The sequence below is a fragment of the Papilio xuthus genome, unplaced genomic scaffold (genome assembly GCF_000836235.2).
Source record: "Papilio xuthus unplaced genomic scaffold, Pxut_1.1 DF824655.1, whole genome shotgun sequence".
NCBI classification, from domain to species: domain Eukaryota; kingdom Metazoa; phylum Arthropoda; class Insecta; order Lepidoptera; family Papilionidae; genus Papilio; species Papilio xuthus.
Window position 1 is genome coordinate 3,677,494 of NW_013533994.1, and position 17,210 is coordinate 3,694,703.

The 17,210-nt window shown below is 32.8% G+C and overlaps 1 protein-coding gene across 2 annotated transcripts in view; it reads left to right on the top strand.

Annotated features, from left to right (window-relative positions):
* Window positions 1-14,492, top strand: part of LOC106127757 (uncharacterized) — a 52,005-nt gene extending 37,513 nt beyond the window's left edge. The window contains exons 5-11 of one of the 2 annotated variants that reach the window (XM_013325989.1): window positions 1,791-1,894; window positions 6,321-6,503; window positions 6,669-6,863; window positions 7,234-7,410; window positions 12,285-12,380; window positions 13,019-13,103; window positions 13,590-14,492. In XM_013325989.1, coding sequence (XP_013181443.1) covers window positions 1,791-1,894; window positions 6,321-6,503; window positions 6,669-6,863; window positions 7,234-7,410; window positions 12,285-12,380; window positions 13,019-13,103; window positions 13,590-13,671 — 922 coding nt within the window. In that variant the 3' untranslated portion in view covers window positions 13,672-14,492. The remainder of the gene's footprint in view (window positions 1-1,790; window positions 1,895-6,320; window positions 6,504-6,668; window positions 6,864-7,233; window positions 7,411-12,284; window positions 12,381-13,018; window positions 13,104-13,589) is intronic. The other variant, XM_013325990.1, reaches the window with a different exon arrangement.
* The last annotated feature ends 2,718 nt before the right edge of the window (window positions 14,493-17,210 follow it).

Genomic DNA, 17,210 nt, shown 5'->3' on the forward strand with positions numbered 1-17,210 from the left:
TTTCTGCTCCATATCTTTGTCCCTGAAAATATATAGACTTCGAGTGACCTTTAAAGTGCAAGGGGTAGTTTTATTTCCTATCCAACTTTGTTGCTTGGCAACGCGTCTTTAAAAACCAGGTCAAGGATATAATCGCATAGTGAAGAATGCGGTTATGCGGAAAAAATAAGTCTATTTCTAGATTTTTCTTGCAAACTAACAATTCTATGACACTTCAGTTTAAGTAAATGTTACCTTTAACTTGAAACATAAGCCATATCACTTCCTTCGTAACTTCTACATTTAAGTTACAAAGTTATATAACTTGTTCAACAGACGTGCCAAAATGTCTTGGCAATGGGATACATTTTGTCACTTTGCACACAAGTGCTTTCTCATGTCATCATGCACTTTTGTGGAAATTACTATCCAGTTATAAAATATGTATGAAAATATAATTTTCAATATTATACTTAACTGTTTAAAAGCGTCAATAGCCTATTGGTTAAGGGTACGGATTTCCGATCACGAGGCCGGGGGTTCGAATCCCGACATTCGACTATTGTCGTGAACCATGTCCTAGCACAAGTCTAGAGCTTAGTTGGAAAGGTAAAAGAAATATTAGTAAATTTACAAAAAACATCTGCTAATATTAAAAAAAAAAGTTAATTATTAACAGACTATATAATAAAAATTTATCACTTTTATTTGTTATGAATTTTTAACACGTTTAATGCCACTACGATTTTTAAGTGTTATGACGAACTTGCATATCGATTCGATAGCATTGGATGTGTTAAACGATTTCATCTCCTTCTTAGTTTTCTTTATCGCCGATTGATATTTAGCTTTCAAGATCGTTTCACTGTAAGACGGGATATAACATTTTAATATGAATTCATATCTATAGAGAGTAAAACACCTGAGTCTGAAAGCTTTGATCTTAAGTATATATAAATTTAGATCCTTTGATCTCTGTACGGAATGAAATATTTTATTACAGTCAGATTACTTTTATTGCATAATATAGATGACTAGCTTTTGCCCGCGACTCTGTCCGCACAGTATTATAATAAACTTATTTAGTTGGCTGTGTGTTTTTCCAAACTATGTTCTACGTCTATACCAAATTTCATCAAGATCTATGCAGTCGTTTTAGAGATAACTTCAAACAAACATCCATCTATCTAACCATTCGCATTTATATTAGTAAAATGTGCAATATATAAAAAATAAAATTGGTTTTTCCTCTTCAAAACTGATATTTGTCGAATTATTTTTTTTATTCGTATTTTTAGACGTAATTCAAAATAATTATTTTCAAGAATTAAACATAATTTTCATAAATCTTCCGACATTAAGCAATTATATTATTCAAACTTTCGTGAGACATTATACTAAACTGATATATAAACACGGCTAAACACTCACTCAGTGAGCGACGGGCCGCGTCCGCGAAATAATACCAGTACCACTCATCCTGATTAAGGGCCCCCCCATGGGCTCGAAACTAGTCGGTGCCGCCACCGGACGTATATACGTGAGTGTTTAGCCGTGTTTATATATCAGTTTATTTCACATTAAGCAATTATTTGGAACTCATAAATGATTATTGAAGTTTAAGTATTAAATGTATAAACTTTAGTTTTATTGCTACCAATAAAAATAGTTACCAAGATAAATAATGTTTATTTTTAAATCTTGTATTTATTTCTGTGATTTCCCACATCTAGCTGTACTTGAAGATTTTTGCCGACTGACAGTCGTAGAATTGTGGTAATTTTTTTGACATATTTTTCCTTTGATTCCAGATGTACAGGAGTCAACCACTGCAATTTCTTGCTGGAAGAAGACTACCCTCCAGCAGTGGCCTGGTCACCGGGTGTGGTATCTATTAAATACGCCTGTTTTGATGGTAGGTAAAGCCTATATGATTGGATATTACGCTTTATATTAAAGACACGAAAATATGCTTTACTAGCTAAAGCCCATGAGTATGTCCGCGCGGATTTAAAAATTAAAACTTAATAAGTAACCTACGTGTTATTTCATACTATGTTCTACATCTATGTCAAAATTAAACGAGATCCGTTGAGCAGTTTCAGATATACCTTTAAAAAACCCATTCATCCATCCATCAAAACATTCGAATTTATAATATTAGTAAGATTAGTAAGAAATTTGTTAGGAAATTACGCAATTCTTTTGTTTTATAGATCTATGATAATTAAAAAACTATCTTTAGTAAGTTCTGTACCTGCCAGTTACATTATTTAAAAAAAGTTCAAACTCGTTCAAAGAATGTTATTTTGTGTCCATATCCAGGGCCGTATTCAGGGCAGTATTTAGGGCCTTATTACTCTACATAGCAGATGTCAACGGGGGCGTGAAATTGATTTGTGCGTTGAAATGTGACAGATGTGTGTCATAGTGGCATTGGATTGGGGAAACATCTGACGCTCGATAATAAAATAAGCCTGCAGTGTATCAGCTGTTTATGTCTACGTTAAGGAAATTCGTGTTTGTATGTAATTTATGTTATTGTGTACATGAACAGCCAACAATTTAAACAATTTTTTTTGTGAAATTTCATTCTTAATTCGCTAAATAACCTTAGCACACTGTCGTGTAATGAAATTGTCCTTTTACTTTGGACCAAGATTGAATAATTTATTTCGATTACGAAAATGAAAGGATTGAATATTATTTTACATATTAATAATTATTTAAAAATATTTTTACGCTAATTCGTATCTGCATTTTATCATAAGACTGCCATAAAATGTTTTTTCTTTGCAAAAAAATCATTTTATCCCCTTAGTATTATTCTAAACGCAATTTACAAGGCACGTGCCGATTGATTCCACATTTATGATAATCTGACCGCGTGTGAAACACCAGGGTAACCCATGTAAGAAGTGATTTATTGCTAGCTAGTTAACGCCAGGCGCATTGCTGACTTGCATATAATTTATTATAGTAATTGTTTGACATTGTAGTTATATAAATGATAGCCATATACAGAGCGGACAACATACTTAAAAAGAACCACTTACTGTTTCTGAGTCCCAAATTTCTGTACAAAACATGCCGTCATCCCTCTCATTATCTTTGACAACACATCATCACCGAGGCGCTCGGAGCCTACCGTAAATTAAGTGTGATTTCATAGTCAACCACGCTGGCCAAGTGAGGGGTTGGTTGACTTCACACATATCTATAAATTTCTTCAGATATGTGCAGGTTGCATCACGATTTTTTCATTCACCGTAAAAACGTCGGATAAATGTACGTATGTAAATCTGAAATCGAACCCAGGACGTGCAGATTGCAAGTCAAGCCGAAGTTCCTATTTTTCTATTTCTATTCATAACTTCTAATAATATAAAGTTTTATATATGCAAATAAAAATTTTCGACTAATGTTCACGTCGTCATGTACGCATTATAAAAAATCAGAAAATATTTAAACTGTACGAAATTAAATTTCAACTTTTGTAAATCGAAAAACAATCGATGGAAGTAAACGATTGGAATCGAAACTTATATAAGCCATTCCATTATTCTATTAAACCAAATTATCCAGACCTCCCTTTACTATAGAATTATCATACAAATACGTTACATACGTTATCTACATAGTTTTAACTAACTTAGTTTACATCGTTGCCAATAAATAGTTACGCTTTACCCCAAATGTTTCAAAATTGGGGTGTTGATAATGGAGTGCTACTATACTTTGAAAGGCACGTAAGCACGTGTTGAATTTTGCTGACATGAGAAATTATTGCATTTACTGCAACAATGGGATTGCAAAATCATGCGTATCTTTTTTGAGTAAAAAGATTGCGACAAAATTACGAAACAGATCCTTCTTTAGATCCCGATTTACTTTTTACTGGAAGAAACTTTTCTCTCTTTATATTTATAAATCTACTAGCTATCACCCGCGACTCTGTCAGCGTGTAATAAAGAAAAAACATAATTAGTAGCCTATATCTTCTAGGCTATGTTTCACATCTGTAACAAATTTTATCGCATTTCCTTCTGGAGATACCCTTTAACATTCATACATATATCTGAACATTCGCATATATATTAGTAAGTTTATTTCTTTTGGCAAATACACATTGTTATAAAGATAATTTTGTGCTAAACATTATTTTACAGTTCTGACACCAATTTTTGTTAGGCGGCCGGCACTTAGGATCTTTAAAAAAAAACTCGCAAGACCTTTGAACAACTTTAATTAACTCTACAAATTATTTCGACTGTACTGGTCTCCGAATTCGGATTATGTGTTTAAATCGCGAGCTTTTGATTATGACTGAATTTAAAATGTAACCGTACCTATAAGGTAAACTAATTTAGCTGACTTCAATGGAAAAACTTCGTCAGTGTGCATTTGCTGACTGTGCAGCCATTGCATAATATGTAGGGTTATAACAGAACGTATAATTTTAATTTATTTATAGATGAAACTGTTCATTATCGTGGATAAAATCAGTTCGCACGGACGACTCTGACAAATTGTATCGATGGAAATAAAGGGATATCTGAAATTAGATCTCTAATATATATCGGATATTGAAGTTAAAAACCATAACATATTCGAGGGTCTTTGTCTATTTACTGAAGTAATATACATTTATTTAATAATAAACAAAATGGATGGATGGATTAGTTAAAAAAGTGCTTTATCATGTACTCTTTGATATAATATAACTATTGGAAAATGTTACTTCTTAATCTTACGAATATTTTAAATGCAAATGTTAGGATGGATGGATGTTTGTTTGAAAGTATCTCTAGAACGGCTGCATGCAAGATACTGGAAGCGTTACCTCTTTGCGATATATAATAGCGAAACTAACTCTTTGATTGTACTGTCGTTCATCGCTACATTCATTTTCCGTATTAAATCTGAAACGTTAATGTTTATTCGCTATCAGATAATCCACGTTGAGCAGCGCCGTGCTCTATCTACCATGACAAAGTGTGCTTCATTATGTACAGTGTTTTTGGCTTTCATCGATAATTTTTCGCATACTGTTTAGTACATTCATTTAAGTTTTATTTAAGTTTAATTTAAAAGTCTACGAGCAAACATTATACTACTAGCATTTGCCCGCGACGTCCGTCCGCGCGTAATTAATTAAAACATTATTAGTAGCTTATGTTTTCTTCCAGACTACGTTCTATGTATATGCCAAATTACAACGTGATCTGTTCAATTGTTCTGGAGATACCTTCAAACAATCATCCATACATGTAAACATTCGCATTTATAATATAATAAGTAAGTAAAGTAAAAAGTAAGATAAAATGACTAGTCTTTTCTAGTATTTAATTTTTTAATATCTATCATAGTTCAGAATACTAAACGAATCAATATATTTTTTTTATATCATATGGTGGCAAACGAGCGAGCGGCCATCTAAAATCGCTGAAATAGCGAAGTGGCCGTTGTCCATAGACATACGCAATTGCATATGCGTTGCCTACCTTTAATCGACGGAGGAGAGGATGCATAGAATGAAAATATTTTCCCTGTCCATGCATTCTTTTATCCGGAAAGTCCACTCCCATCCTTTCCTTATAAGAAAAAGAGTGGGAAGGGAGGACTAAATTAGGCCTCCGGAACGCACACTCATCAGACGAAACGCGGAATTGCTTCCACTTCACGCCTGAAGTAATAATAGTCATGTTTTTTTTTTACGACTGTCACACTTTTTAGAAGTGCGTTGACTCTGTGTGCATTATAATTTGGACATTTTAGTAATCACGTCAATGCGGTGAGTGGATGGAAACGCTTTAGTCTTTTTTATGACGTAGTTAAATGTCTAAGGAAACATTTAATGTGTCTATTCTTTGCTTCTATTCATTTTAATTGTCCTACAAATTACAAACAAAACATTAAAATATGAACAGCTCCTAATGAAACATTCGGAGTAGGTTTTTTTTTTATTTACTCGTTCAAGTATTAAGGTACTGGTCATTATTATAGTAACTATTTTGGAAGGAACATGATTTTGGAATCGCAATACGGATTAAGTTTCAATCCTTGAATGAGGGCGCGAATCACGAACAAGTGAAGCCTAAAGGCTTTAAAAATAATTTATTGACATGCTTCAAGCACGTTTAATAAATTATATCTTATTTCTTACGAATATTTTAAATGCGAATGTTTAGATGGATGGATGTTTCTTTGAAGGTATCTCCAGAAAGGCTAAAGTACATTTCTTATACTTAATACACTAAAATACTATAATAGCTAAGCGTCCATTTAAAGTTTCTGAGTATACTCATAGCACTAAGAATGATGTTGACACTTGTTGACAGATTCGTTAGCAGTACACTACTGCAATCGAGAAGTGTTTGTCGCAGCGTCGGGTCCGGACAGCGAGGGTTACATACGGACGCCCGGATATCCACACTTCTACGTTGGAGACGAGTGCCGGTGGCGGCTCAAAGCAGACCCCGAACAGCGCATCCGAATATCCCTATTGGATGTCAGTTTAAGAAGTAAGTATGATAATTTACGTAAACAAGAAATTTTTATACTTATATGTTTTTAAGTTTAATTATTCTAGTGTTATTTTTATTTAAATATCGTTTCTAAGAATACATACATATAGGGTGCGAATTTCATCAACAATAATGTACAAGTAAAATTGTTTCACTTTCCAGGTATTGGTCCATTTGAAGACCAATGTACAGATTTCGTGTCTGTGGTGGACTCGAATGGTGAGTCGCTGCTGTCCACTTGTGAGCAGGTAGACTTGCCTCTGAGACTGACCTCCACGACGAATGCCTTAGAGGTCATCGTAGAAGCCAATTCTCAAGGCGCCTTTCCAAAGAGAGGCGTTTTACTACATTATAAGAGTAAGACATGATTTTTTTTTATTTTTCTTTCCAAGATAAAATTTGGAACCATATTTTAATTTCTAAATGTTTGGTTACGAAATTACTAAGTAGCGCCATCTATTGTGAAGAAGTGACTTTTAGGGTTTCCATTTCTGTTGAGTGTTAGCGCCATCTGTCGAATGATTTTGTAAGTAATCTAGGGAAAGTGCCCTAGTTCTACTACTTGCCAATAGATGGCAGTCAACTTTTTAGAACAACGTCGCTTTTATATCGTTCTAAAATAGCAATGTGACAAAGGGACATTGGTATTATCAGTCCGATAAAATTTATTTTTATTTTAATATTTGTTACTTGAATGTCGTAATAAAATTTAAAAAAATCCTTTTAGGTTTGGGTTGTGTTACGTTACCAGCGCCATCTGATGGTTACCTCGTGTACCGTAACGAAGATGTTGCGCACTACATGTGCAATGTGAACTTTGTTTTCGCTGATACGCGACAAAGGGCGCGGATGCTATGGTGCTTTGAAGATAATAGATGGAATGGGACAATTCCATTGTGTATAGGTATGTGTATTTTTACTATGCATAGTAATTTTAATAAGTTACTAGTATTATTTGTCATTAATTTCTGCCTAAAAATATTTAATGTGTTTACAATTTTTTGCAACTAATTAAAATTTTTTAGTTTGGTTATTCACAAAATATTTAATACCGAAAAACTTTAAACCTTAAGGAACGTCTCGTGTTCTATACATTTTTACAATCGGTATAAATGCAAGCTTTCTTACAAAACTATAGCTATCCCTTTCCAAAGTCCTATTTATAGTAGCATAAGAGTGAGATGGTATATACGTAAATGTTCGTACCCACTATAAGGGAATAACAACGCAAGCAATAAAAATAAGCCTTATCCGAACGGAACAGAGTAGTAATTCCTTTATCTGAATACATTATTTTATCGTTTAGGGCTTTTGGTTCAACTGCGTTTCTGTAAATACAAGGGTATTCCGTATTTAGTCGCGTAATAACTCGCGCGGTTAGTCGCCATAGCATCGCTTCGTTCGTACGACGTTTCTATCATTTTTGGTGAAAGAAACCACGTGTCGACACACGAAGTGAGTTTATAGCTAACATATATTTTATTTGGGTGTTATTTTATTTAATAATTTAGTTTCTTAGTCATTTTATAGTGATCTATAGTGTTTTTTTATTTGTGTTGTTTTGGGTAAGCGTTTTAGTTTGAAATAACAATAATAACTAAAAATCATATATTATTATCAATACGTGAAGAAGACTTATTAAATTAGTTCGTTTTAAATTAATAAAATTAATGTTATATTTTAACAAACTTAATTATTAACTTAATTACATTTATTTCGAAGTGATATTATTATAATATTAAAAAAACATATTTTAGTACGATAAAAAATTAACCATTTATTTTTATTATTTGTCATTACAATCTGAATCACATAATTTATAACGAGCATGTTAACATGCAAATAAAATTCTTTATCTTGTTACGCTTTGAATAAATTTGATAATGAGAATAACAATACTTTTTATCGGAACAATTTGTCACAAATATTAAATATAATAATAAGCATACGTTTAAAAAGCAATAGTATTTGTTATATGACGAAGGGTATCACATAATTTTAATATTTAATTATCATAAAATAAATAAATTCATGCAACATTCCTATTTCATTAAAACGTCTTATTAAAAACGGAATTGGCGTCAGTTGGTGTTCTATTTTTAAATTTAGCTTCACACCAAAAGCGTTCTTTCGTCAGACGAAGTTTATTACTTTTTTTTAATTTTGTTTAAAAGACACCTAACTTTCCTTCCTGCCTGTTTATTTCTACTATTGTACTTTTTATTTATAAACAAGCAGATAGGATGCTGTTTAAATTTATTTATACGTAAAAATTGATTTAGTAAAATAGTAACAGCAATGTTCTAGATTTTTTTTTTGTTGTAAAAACATAACGAAATTTCTCTATCGACTCTGTAATTCCACATCGGGTCTTTATAGATTGATTTTCTCGCAAATATTTAAAATAGCTAAGCATGGGATTGTTTATGTTTCTTTTTATGACCGGTGACCGAGGAGTTTTACGACTTTTCAGTACAAATGTATAGAGGTATTGTTCAACATGAATCCTTTATAAATGTGTAAATATTGGGTCAGAAATCAAATCGAATTTTAAAACCTAGCTTACGTATTTGTTGTTTTAAGAGAGGCGCTATTTTAAGGCATAGTCCTACGTCGTCTAAACAACTAAAATGTTTGCTTATTTACAATGTGTATAATTAATTTTTAAATTTAATTTTTTCTTAAAAATTAAAATCAACATCAAAGAGAACGCCAATAACAAGTCGTTATATTTAATTGTAAAGTCCCAGGAACTAAAGTTTTGGTTACTTGAAAATGTTTTCTACAGATTTATTTTTAAGTTTTTCTTTTATATCTTCCTATGTAACTATCATTTGTTTAAGTTATCTTTATATTAATGAATTTCTAAATAATTATAAACATTGTAATTGTGTTCATAATTAACAGTAACAAAGACTTTAATTATAGCATGATAAACACGTTTCCACTATCAATGTTAACACACTGACTACCACAGTTAGGATGTAGGTCCCATTGTGTTATTTTATCAGACCTCTATAACTCACAAATTAGCACGCCTTTTGTTCTGGTATAATGCGGCCAAATTAAATTGTCTTTATTTTTATTTTTAATAAAATACGTGTAAATCTATGTCCAGTAGTGATTTGCAGTTTCGTATGTGGTCAAATTATAAGCCACGATTTTAAATACAAATATTGTGTTATCTGTTTTGCAAACGGTCCAGCTGTTAAACATATTTTCTAATACTCATTATGAGTATAAAATCGAAACAAATTATTTATTGGGTGTGAAAAAAGTTGTAAATTTTTAGTAATTGTCTCACTAATTCTAGAACTTCTCTGTTGAAAAATGAAGTAGGCCCTGATGGAAGACAAACTTACGTCTTAGTAATTACTGTTTAGTATTACGTTGTATTACGTAAACTTTCCATGTTACTAATAGATTTTACTTGTCGGATCTGTCACGCATTTCGGCTGTAAGAGTTGTGCCAATCTGATTACATCTAGGGGGTACTAATGCGGGGTGTATTCTACCCCCTCCCGTATTCGAGCCCATTTCCGGCTTACAAGCAATTACACAAAAGATCCCGACATCGCCACCGTCGCGTCGTCAACTTAACGTGAAAGTAATAATTCAAGACTTCGTATAAAAGCCGACATAAGCTAGTGATGTTCCTACAATTAAGACTTGTATTATCGATACTTTTCGATTTTTTGTATTCCTAAGTTTTTATGGTATATATAAGTAAGATAATTGGATTATTGAAATATCAATCTTGACATTGGTGGGTTCAATTGATTTAATACGAATATTCTTGTGTTGTCGGTTTTTGAAGGACCAAATTCTGTAGGACTGTTTCCCGGTTGACCGGCTTTTTAGAATAATGCTGCTCCCATGTTGATAAAGATAAATAAAAAAGACGTCGATTTGTTTTGTGCTAGTGCGCATAATTTTTACACGCTGAACATATGAGGTTTAAATAGAAAGAAATGATAATTACCATAGAAATAAAGCTGTGAAAATTATGATTTAAAAGTTAATATCAAAGGAGTCCATCACTAGTTGTTGTAAAAGGTCGTGATAATCAAACTCGTTAAATGTGGTCGCGAGCACTTCGCAGCGTACTTTCTGACGACGCTCTTATTTTCTTTACCGAACTGACCTGTACTCTACCGTACCGACAATACTGTAATTTATAGCTCTTGGTACGGCACCGAGTTGGCGTCGTCCCGCTTTGGTACGTTTTATAAAAGATTCCTGATTACAGTCGCGATACTACTGTTCGTTTTTAATTACAACGTAGTTGTGATATTTTATTTAATCACTTGTATACAATGTAGAGCGAAGCCATCGCGTGTTTTATTGTTGCCTTTCTGAATTGTTCTGTTAATGAACCTTGGGTCATTGTCGTTATTATTTTATGACTTTTTACCCCCAATAAAACTTAACTAATTGATGCGGTACAGTTAAATGATTACTATACGCATTATACCTACAATCTGTATGAAAATTTTAAAATATAAAAATTCCTTTACAAAAATAAACATTCTTCTGATTAGATTTCAACAATTGCCTGAGGAAAAATCATGGTGTCTTTTACGGTTATACAAACAAATCAAGGATTAATACAGCAACGTACTATATTAAACATTAATTATATTATAAGGGACTTTTGTCTTTATTTATTTTTCAATTTAATTTATTATAAAATCTACACTTAAAGATCGGCATCCATAGATTTATTATCGATAGATTATATGAACAACACTAGTCGATTAATTACAAATAGTTGTTCCATTAATTAGTATGTAGCTCTTTTATTTCCTAGAGAATAAAATTTATAACATGACGTTATGACCTAGTTAGTTCTACGTGAAGGCTTCTTAGGACGCTGTTAATTTTGTGTCTTAAAGCTAGCGCCACTTCAACACTGAGAGGTGCTCCTTTAGGATTTTCTCCTGTCTCCTTTCTATTCATATCTCCTCTGGCTTCTATGCATTTAATTAGACATTTGTAAAACAAAAAAAAAACATTTTAACTGCATGGATGTCGCTGTAATTTGGCATAGGTGTACATAATCTGTAACATAGGCTGCTAATTAAAAAAATATTTTTTTTGTTTCCGCGTCGCGGGCGATAGGTAGAATAATTACATGTGTATGACAAAGGATTGGAGAAAATATAAAGCGCTTATTTATATCTAACTCTATAACAATATTGTTTGTATATTATGGTTATGTATTGTTTCAAATATTTGTGTATAATGGGATTAGTGTCGAGGAAAAGCATTGGTATAAATTATTATCTGTTATTATTTATTCAACAGACGGTACGTTATGTACGTTTAATAAATAAATCTAGAAACAATTAAATTAAAATAAACGCGTTGAGCGTCGGTGGCTCAGGGATCAAGCACTTGACTTGCAATCTGCAGGTCCTTGGTTCGAATCCCGCTATGTACCAATGTTTTTTCGATTTTCGATTTACATATGTATCCGATGTTCTTACGATGAAGGAAAACATCGTGATGCAACCTGTAAAAATCTGAGAAGAAATTCAAAGATATGTGTGTAGTCAACCAACCCGTACTGGCCAGCGTGGTTGACTATGGCCTAATCAACCTTAACTTAGGGTAGGCTCCGAGCCCCTCGGTGTGGACGTATAGTGCGCTGATGATGATGAAATGTGTATTAAAAAATCAATCAAAAGAGTGATAAGAGATCATAAGAAGAGGTCTAATTCTTATTGGAGAATTAAAATACGTGTATGTTTTTAATATATTAAAATTTTGTTTCAGAAGAGACGACTATAAAGGTCGTCGGGAACGATTCATTATCGGAAGGTTCAGATAAAGGCACAAAACTGCCGCACAACGAGGCAAACATGATAGTCGGTGAGTTGAACTAAAATACAATATACTTAAAAAGCCCTACTATTAGAAATAGAAAGATATCTGCATATGAACGAGTTAATGTGTTTTTCGCGTGTGGAAATTGCCTGATACCACATAGAATCCATCAACGTAATTTTAATACACTACCATTTTAAATAAATAAAGTAATTATATATTACTGGCATGTGTTCTTAGTATTAATGTAGTGAAAGAGGTGTAAGAATAAAGTCTTGGTGTCGAGAAGTTCAAGTCTACTATGAGGCCCTTAGTACACAAGGGAATGTGAAATTCGAAACACGGCGATTTTAATACCCAAATATATACGCAATACATAGGGGTTCGTACAGAGTGTTGCCGACATTTCAAAATCGTCGTCAGCGACTTTTCAAGATGGCGCAACAAATCTATACAGTTGGCTGACTGAATAGGCAACATGCATCGACGATTTAATGTGCACGGAGCGCGCGCAACGCTATACTCGCGATGTAGCCATGCAATATTAATTTCAAACACTCACGCTGTGTACGGAGCCTTATATTTAAAGATGACAAGGTACTAAGTGGTAATTAGCAATTACTACCTACAAATCTAGGTGGCTGTTCTGAGTATATTAAAGTATATATGTGTTATGTGTGCAGACATCGTGATCCCGTCGCTGTTGATAGCGGCGCTGTTCATCGGCAACGCGTTCATTGTACTCATCATATATAAATACAGGAAACGGTAAGATTCATATCTAATACCAGCCTTTTTCCCAATAAAAACAAATGATTTCAAGCGCAGCGTTATGCCGCTGTCTGAATATCCGTGTGGCATCTACCTTTTATATAAATTAGGTAACTGGAATGAATAAACTTTATTTATTACTAGCCGTTGCCCTCAACTTCGTCAAAGCAGTGCTAAAAAAGTAGCCTATAATATGCCGTGCATCAGTTACTTGTCCAAGTCTCGTCAAAATCGGTCTAGACGTTCTGTAGATTGCCTAGAACAAACACGGCGTTGTGGACAAACAGATAGATAGATAGACAGGAATTTCAAAATTAGTTTTTATTACTACAGAGACTTCAATTTTATTAATACGTATAGATTTAAACACAGCACTTTAAATATCGTATAAAATCTTATATTACAGAGTAAAAAAATTAAACTAAACTAAGTATAGATTTATTTATTATGTTCAATATTAATATAATCTTTTATTTTATCTAGAAAAACCGAAGACTTGGAAGATGAGTTCAACACCATTCCATTGAACGGCAACGGAATGCACAGCGCGGGGAATGCGGTGTAACGTGGATGCCGATATTTTGCGGATGTTGTTTACAATTCAATTAATTTATACGATACAATCACAACTAGAATAACTCCGGCAAAAATAATAGAACGTAGTTATATATATGTATACCATATCTTTAGACACGACACCGTATTCAGCTAAACAAAGATCTTTTTAGACAAAATATGTTTCGTAGAAATAGATTTAAAAGAATTTGACATTAGTACAACAATGTAAATAGACTATAGTGGTTTTTAATTCATACCTTGTAAGCAACTTCCGCAAATAAAACCTAAGCTGTAGACACACCAAGCTTAATTCGTCCTCTCCTAGATTGTCTGTGTCTGCTGTTAAGACTCATTCACATTAAAATCGCGTGCTACGATGCGTTTTCATCCGACTACTGCAGAGAAGTTAAAAAACGTGTTTAAATGTGTCTTTTTAAATTGAAATCTTAATAGACTTTTTATTTGATCTTACTGTCATATCGATCCATAAAGTGTTAACTGTATACCAAAGATAATTATGCCAAAGCGGGAGAACAACCTTTAAATAAACGTACTGCGCTCGCGGATTTACTGTGAATGTAGCCTTAGTTCTATGTTACCTTATTTATTTGTTAATAGTTACCGCATTTAAAACAGTGACTAAAAAAACGATTATTAGGCGTTAAGTAAGGACTGATAATGATATTGAATTCTCGATAAAGTCGCTGATTCGTTCGCAGGTGTGGCACAGCCTTTATTTGTCAGTCGTAATGCGTTGCCTCTTGTTGACATTTTGTATTTCGTAAATACTGTATAGATTCTGTAATGAATAAAGCACTATCTTTAACCGAATTTTATTTTATTTTCCTTGTTTATAAACATAGAAAAGATAGGGTACAATGCCATGACCATACTGAAGACAGGCGTGCAGTGGAAGTAACTCCACGTTACCAAGGCAGCGTCCGCTTTCCTTTTTCTTTTTTATTAGGAAAGGATGGGAAGGGGATAATTTGTTGGAGCAGGCATACATAGGTAGGGAACTTATTTTCTTTCTGTGCATCTCCTCCTTCGATTTAAGGTAACGCTTCTGCAATTGCGGATGTCTATGCGCAGGGGTCGCTTTGCTAATTCGGAGTGTTCTTTTGGTCACTTGTTCGTTTGCCTCATTAAAATATAAAAAGAGTGAGAGAGAATACTAGTGAAATTTGGATACTTACCAGCATTTTGTCTTAACAAATGCATTAAAGTTACATCTCTTTCAATGTGTATATATAAATAAAGTGAAGACGTACCTATAGACATCTGACTTCTGATTACTTCTCCGCGATATAAACAGAAAAAAAGTGTAAACAGACGTAAGCCTGTTATTACTCAAATTAAATCCAAAATCCAACACCGTTTGCATGTTGTAAATAAAACGTATTAATTAAAAATAATCACAACATATTTTGTAATATTCGCGGCAATTTTTAATATTCAAAAGGGTCCTTAATTTTAATTACAGCACGTGAATCGCAAGGGACTGTAGCGGCCTAACGAACGTGTTTTAATTTTTTTCATAAGTACAGTTCTGAACATTTTTAATTCCTAGCAATATATTATTATAAGCCGTTTGTACGTTAATAAATTAAGTTAACAAGTGTACTATTTATATTATTTACGAACTTAACGTTACGTTAATTAAACATTTCTTCTTGAAATATACAATACCGTGAAAATAATTTATAATTTACAAAAGAATTGTACATATAATTAACCTATAAATAACTAAAACTTAACGTGATGTTACAAATTAATTATTCTACGTTTGCATATAAACTGTTTTTTTTTTATATTTGATAGAATTGACAACTTAACGTCTCTGACGGCTGTACAAAATGTTACCGTGAATTCGCACTGCGGAAACATTTGCCCAAAACATGTGAACTAAGAATTAAGTGTAAGTTTTAAGAATGTTGGAATTTTTTTTACGTTTTTCGCAACTTAGAAAAAATGTTCAGACAAGTTACTATTTAATGTCGACGGTAAAACTAGGGGGCGTTCCTTGAATGTTTGATTGCAGGAAGTCGGTCCATTAACACTGATTTGTGGGCTTGAGCCTGGTCGACGACAGCGCGTGTCAACTGAATTTGAAGGTCGTGAACTGATCAATATTATGTACTCTTACATGTAAATAGCGTATCAAAATACGGAAAAACTACGTATTTATACGCTACTAGCTGTCGCCCGCGATTCCGTCCGCGCGGAATCAAAGTAAACTTCGAATTCGTCGAATTTTAGCGAGATCTATGCAGATTATCTTTGTTTTGTTAAAGATAACAGGGGTGACGATAATATGTTTTATACAGAGCTTTTGGACTCAGAAACCTACGGCGACTGTTCCGTGGTATCAGATTGAGGTATAACTCTAATGACCTTGATACTTTTCAATGGTAGTAACCGAAAAATATTGAAAATAGAACATTGTTAATGTTTCCAATTATAAAAAAACCAATGAAAGTTTACTTTCAACATTTTGGCAGAATGTCATTTGGTTTAACAACAATAATGAGATAAAGAAATGCTTGAACTCCAGTCATTTATTACGGAGATACGTAAAGTTTTTATATCAAAAAAGTAAATAGGACAAGAAAAATTATAAATCTTCAAAAACAAGCAACAGATAAAGTTGCGAGGAAATCTTATGAGCTTTATTTATAATTGAGTTCATAATGAACTTTGAATGAAATGGATTTTGAGTATTATGTCAACGTAGAAATTAGGGTTGACAGGTATGTACAGTACAAATAGGGTTGACACAAAGGTAGAAATTTTATACTAAGATATATTTTAAACGATTGATGGTAAAATCAAAATTACTGCAATAAAAAAATAAAAATAAACTAAACATTTATTTCGTTCGAAGAATTAAAATTTCTTATTTCTAAATTAAATCAGAAATACACAAAGCATTTAATTGCTGAAGGGAGTTTGTAGTGAAGGGAATAAATGTCTGGCCCATGGTTTCGAATACTGGCTTTTTTATTGTTTTTTTTTTTTAAGAAAAAAATAAATAAACGGTAATGTATGTATGTATTTTTTAGATTCCGTTTAGTAAAGAAAAACTTAATTATCGTTTACCGGTGTAGTTTGCCTCCTAAGGAACTTTTACGTCCATCCCTGCTTTTATCATGCTGAAAGTTTATAAAACCTCTTTGTTGGTTTTATCTCGATATAAGACGGTCCAAGTTAATTAAATTTAAGCCTTACTTAGTATCGCTAATCTAGGAGAAGCTAGGAAAGAAATTTAAAATGCGGTATAATTCTTTTGTTATTTTGTTTTAATAAACACAGTAGAAGAAAATCAAACTTCAAAATTACATGGTCACAAAACTAGTAATATTAACTTAGTACTTATGTATAATAATTAATTTTATTTGAGTGGTAACTTTACGACTAGGATGCAGCAACCAAAATTTGTCTCGGCTTTTGACAGTTGACATTTAAACTTCCCTCGATCGTGCCCTGAACGATTGTGACTTCGCTGTTCTGTTCTGCTGTTTAAGATTACATTTAAAAAAATCTCGT